Source organism: Cebus imitator, unplaced genomic scaffold (assembly GCF_001604975.1).
Source record: "Cebus imitator isolate Cc_AM_T3 unplaced genomic scaffold, Cebus_imitator-1.0 Scaffold85, whole genome shotgun sequence".
Taxonomy (NCBI): domain Eukaryota; kingdom Metazoa; phylum Chordata; class Mammalia; order Primates; family Cebidae; genus Cebus; species Cebus imitator.
In genome coordinates this window covers 2,314,923-2,319,910 of record NW_016107400.1, presented here as the reverse complement: position 1 = coordinate 2,319,910, position 4,988 = coordinate 2,314,923, and the positions used below count along the sequence as shown (strand labels likewise).

General features: G+C 44.0%; 1 protein-coding gene across 1 annotated transcript in view; it reads right to left on the bottom strand.

The window, feature by feature from the left end:
• TMC7 (transmembrane channel like 7) overlaps nucleotides 1–4,988 on the bottom strand; it is a 71,622-nt gene that overhangs the window by 9,877 nt on the left and 56,757 nt on the right. Inside the window, exons 11-12 of the mRNA XM_017534270.2 lie at nucleotides 4,440–4,626; nucleotides 891–1,021 (exon numbers count right to left, since the gene is read on the bottom strand). Coding sequence (XP_017389759.2) covers nucleotides 891–1,021; nucleotides 4,440–4,626 — 318 coding nt within the window. The remainder of the gene's footprint in view (nucleotides 1–890; nucleotides 1,022–4,439; nucleotides 4,627–4,988) is intronic.

Here is a 4,988-nt window from a genome sequence, read left to right as displayed (position 1 = left end):
AATTGGAGAAATTTTAAATGGCAGAAATATATTAGTATTAATCTTCTTAGGTGTAATATATTATTGTGGAAACACATAAAGGAGAGTGCCCTTAGTCTTTGGAGCATGCTGAAGTATTTAACAATGAAATATCACCATGTCTATAAGTTAATTTCAAATTGTTTCCTATCCAAAAAAAGGTATCCATAGAGAAAACAAATCCAGTCAACTCCCTGTATCCAAAGGTTCTACATCATCAGATTCAACTAACCTCAGATAAAAATAGTTGAAAAATTAAAAAATAATATGGCAGGGCGCAGTGGCTCATGCCTATAATCCCACCACTTTGGGAGGCCAAGGCGGATGGATCACTTGAGGTCAGGCATTTGAGGCCAGCATGGCCAATATGGCGAAACCTCATATCTACTAAAAATACAAAAATTGGCCAGGCATGATGGTGGGCACCTGTAACCCCAGCTATTCAGGAGGCTGAGACACAAGAATCGCTTGAAACCGGGAGACGGAGGTGGCAGTGAGCCAAGATTGCCACTGCACTCCAGCCTGGACAGCAGAGTGAGGCTCAGTCTCAAAAACAAAAATAAAAAAATTTGCAAATACCATGCCTTTTTTTTTTTCATTCTAAAAATGCAGAAATTAGCCGGGCGTGGTGGCACACGCCTGTAGTCCCAGCTACTCGGGAGGCTGAGGCGGGAGAATCGATTCAACCTGAGAGACACAGGTTGCAGTGAGCTGAGATTACATCACCCTACTCCAGCCTGGGCGACAGACCAAGACTCCATCTCAAAACAAAACAAAAAAACAAATAGAATGTGATGTGATGGACCCTTTTACATAAAAGAGGAACAGGTCAAGAAGCAGGGAAATGTTCTAGAAAACAAAGCCGCATTTACCTAGACATGCTTATTGTCAGAGGTATTATTGCCAAACACAGCCCGATCAACAACACCAACAGGAAGAAGAAATTAGAATTGGATGCTCTGAACTGCCTCGGGGAGGGTCTGCAGGTGTAAAGCAGACTCCACTACAAGGAGAAAAAGAAAGAAAAATTAAGATCAATGAATATAGCTTCTGTGAGGATCAATACGCATATTTCTGCTTTACAGTGGGAATGCAAATCACTCTAACCTTTCCAGAGGGTTGTCCAGCAATATGGATCAAGATGAAAACGGTTTAATTCAGACTCTAAACTCTGGAGGGTTCATGTTGATGAAACAGAGGGGAAATGGGCCAAAATACAGATATGTGGATGTTTAATGCTACAGACATTGATAACACAGAATAATTGCAAGCAACCTAAATAGCTATAAATGGGGGTTAGTGGCTGAGTGCAATGTCTCACATCTGTAATCCCAGCACTTTGGGAGGTCACAGCAGGAGGATCACTTGAGGTCAGCAGTTTGAGGCTGCAGTGAGCTATGATTGTGCCACTGCACTCCAGCCTAGGCAAAAGAGAGAGACTCTCTCTCAAAAAGAAAAATGGAGGTGGGGAACAACAGTTTATTAGGTTATAGTTAAAGGTTAAAGTACATCTATATAGAATGAAATACCATACAATCCTAAAGAAGGATGAGGCTGGGCGCAGTGGTTCACACCTGTAATCTCAACACTTCGGGAGGCTGAGGTGGGCGGATCACAAGGTCAGGAGTTCCAGACCAGCCTGGCCGATATGGTGAAACCCCATCTCTACTAAAAATACAAAAAATTAGCCAGGAGTGGTGGCAGGCGCCTGTAGTCCCAGCTACTCAGGAGGCTGAGGTGGGAGGATGGATTGAGCCCAGGAGGTTGAGGCTGTAGTGAGTCATAACTGTGCCACTGTGCCACTGCCCTCCAGTCTGAATGACAGAGTGAGACCCAGTCTCAAATAAGAAAAAATAAGGATGAGAGACAGCTTTACATCCCATGTGGCATTGTGAAAATGGTAGATTTCAAAATTCCATATGAGTTCAAGTATTTATTCTTTAGAGGGATTTAAATATATATAACTGAATCTACAATAACATACACCAAATTAAGAAGTCCTTTACCTGAAGTTTTCCATAAGCACATATACTTTTTCCTATATGTTAAAAGTAAGTATTGCCATGGAGGGAAAAAAAGACTTGAAGGGAATATCAAATGGGAAGTGAGAAGGGATATAATGGTAACAGGCATGACATTTCTCAACAGTTTAAAAAGTTGTGTGACTCCACAGGAACATAAGCTCTTCTGAATTCAGGAGGAGCTGGAACATCTTGTGAGCTGGAGGACACTGCGTACCAGCGGCACCCTGGTGTGAGTGACGGAAGTGAGCCCTGGTGTCCCCCATGACCCAGCCTCCATCACCCCACCGTGTCTTTCCTGTGCTACACACTGGGAAACCACGGGCTAATCAGTATTTTCTGGAAACGGAAAAAAGTCCCTGTGAGCTTTCTCACATCCTTCTCTCCTTTGATGATTTCAGCCAACTTGTGTTTCCAAGTGAATGCATCAGAACACTCTTCAAAAGTCAAAGCACCCAGGTAGAAAGGTTGGCCCAATCCAAGGCCTTCCTTACTGGGTTAAGAGCTTAGACTCTAGAGTGAACTAAACTTGGGTTTCAATCTAAGGGGTCACTTAAAAGCTGTGTGACCTTGGACCAGTTTCTCTAAACTTCAGCTTCCTAATTTACAAAATACAGTACTTTTGGCCAGGTGCAGTGGCTCACACCTGTAATCCCAGCACTCTGGTAGGTCGAGGTGGGTGGATCACTTGAAGCCAGGAGCTCAAGACCAGCCTGGCCAACATGGTGAAAACCTGTCTCTACTAAAAATACAAAACTTAGCAGGGCACAGTGGTGTATGCCTATAATCCCAGCTACTCAAGAGGCTGAGGCACAAGAATTGCTTGAACCCGGCAGGGAGAGGCTGCAATGAGCTGAGATCATGCCATGGCACTCAAACCAGGAGTGAGAAGGGTCAAAATTTTTTAAAATAAAATAAAATATAGTACTACATCAAAGGGTGGGTGAAATCACTGCATGAAAATTTGTGTAAAGTAATGGCAGAGAGGGGACACATGGCATTATTATTTGCTATTATTACTAACACTATTAACAGTAGCATTATGATTTTCAATTTGGAATCCTCAGGGCCTGGCATAATAGGTAATCAATAAATGTTGGGCTTGTTAACAGAGGGTACCTCTGGAAGAAGGGACAGAAGTTACTGTATACATATCTGCATTATTTAAACGTTTAATATTGTACTGCCTCTATAATAAAGAAAAAAGGGCCAGGCACAGTGGCTTACGCCTGTAATCCCTTTGTTACCACTTTGGGAGGTGGAGGTGGGTGGATCACCTGAGGTCAGGAGTTCAAGACCAGCCTGGTCAACCCAGTGAAACCCCATCTCTACTAAAAATACAAAAATTAGCTGGGTTTGGTGGTAGGCGCCTGTAATCCCAGCTACTTGGGAGGCTGAGGCAGGAGAATAGCTTGAACCCAGGAGACGAAGGTTGCAGTGGTCCAAGATAGTACCATTGCACTCCCGCCTGGGCGACAGAGTGAAACTCCATCTCAAAAAGGAAAAAAACAAATAAAAAAGAGGTTAATAAGCCCACATGAGCCAGTCTTCTGCAAGGCCACTTTACTCATGAAGCACTTAGGTCTGGCACAATGAACTGTGAAACGCCCAAGATCTTCCACAAATCACTGAGACCTGAAAATAAATACACTGGTCCAGGTGGGGTGGCTCACACCTGCAATTCCAGCACTGTGGAGGGCTGAAGTGGGAGGATTACTTGAGCCCAGCAGTTGAAGACCAGCCTGGGCAACATGGCGAGACCCCCCTATATCCAATTTTTAAAAAATTTTTTTTTCAAAAGAAAAAACAAAATTAAAAAAACACATTGGCTCCAAAATACAAAGAGAAAATTACAAAATAGAAATTCATAAATGTTTATTTTACTTTTATTTATGTATTTATTTATTTTGAGACAAAGTCTCACTCTGTCACCCAGGCTGGAGTGCAATGGTATGATTTTGGCTCACTGCAACCTCCGCCTCCTGGGTTCAGGCAATTCTCCTGCCTCAGCCTCCTGAGTAGCTGGGATTACAGGCACCCACCACCACACCCAGCTAATTTTTGTACTTTTAGTAGAGATGAGGTTTCTCCATGTTGGCCAGGGAGGTCTTTAACTTCTGACCCCAGGTGATCCACCCACCTCAGTCTCCCAAAGTGCTGGGATTACAGGCGGGAGCCACCACATCAGACCTTAACAAAACAATTCTTAACAAAACTCTCAAAATTATAAAAGCACAAAAATCCATTCAGAGTCTTTCTCTAGAATAAACATGTATTTTAAATAAAGGATGTAATTTTGATACGTCTCATGGGACATGAGGTGAGCTCCAGACATATTTGTGCCCTGGAAAGTTGAAAATGGCCCAGCATATGAGCCCCCCATTCCCACCGGCTCCTTACCTCTTTCACATAGAAGATGATAATGAATTTCAAGGTTGCAATTGCAGGGAGAAGGGGTGAGAAAAAGGCTCCAATCCAGCAGATGGTTTGCCCATAAACTATCCCCAGGACGTTATCAGGAATGGCAAACTCCTGCTGCCCCCAGCACTGAATCAGCTTCCAAGAGGAACAGTAGGTCACCAGGAGCCTGGAAACAGACAGTCCTCACCTGGGCTACTGGTGTCTCCCAAGGCCACAGAACCACATCACAAAGATCAGGGCTATTTCCACGCATATTTCTCATGGACACTGGCTAGTCATATGTCTTAAAGATGCAGAATAAGCTGGGCTCGGTGGCTCACGCGTGTAATCCCAGCACTTTGGGAGGTCGAGGCAGATGGATCACAAGGTCAGGAGTTTGAGACGAGCCTGGACAACATGGTGAAACCCCGTCTCTACTAAAAATATAGAAATTAGCCGGGCGTGGTGGAAGGCACCTGTAATCCCAGCTACTTGGGAGGCTGAGGCAGGAGAAACACTTGAACCTGGGAGGTGGAGGTTCCAGTGAGC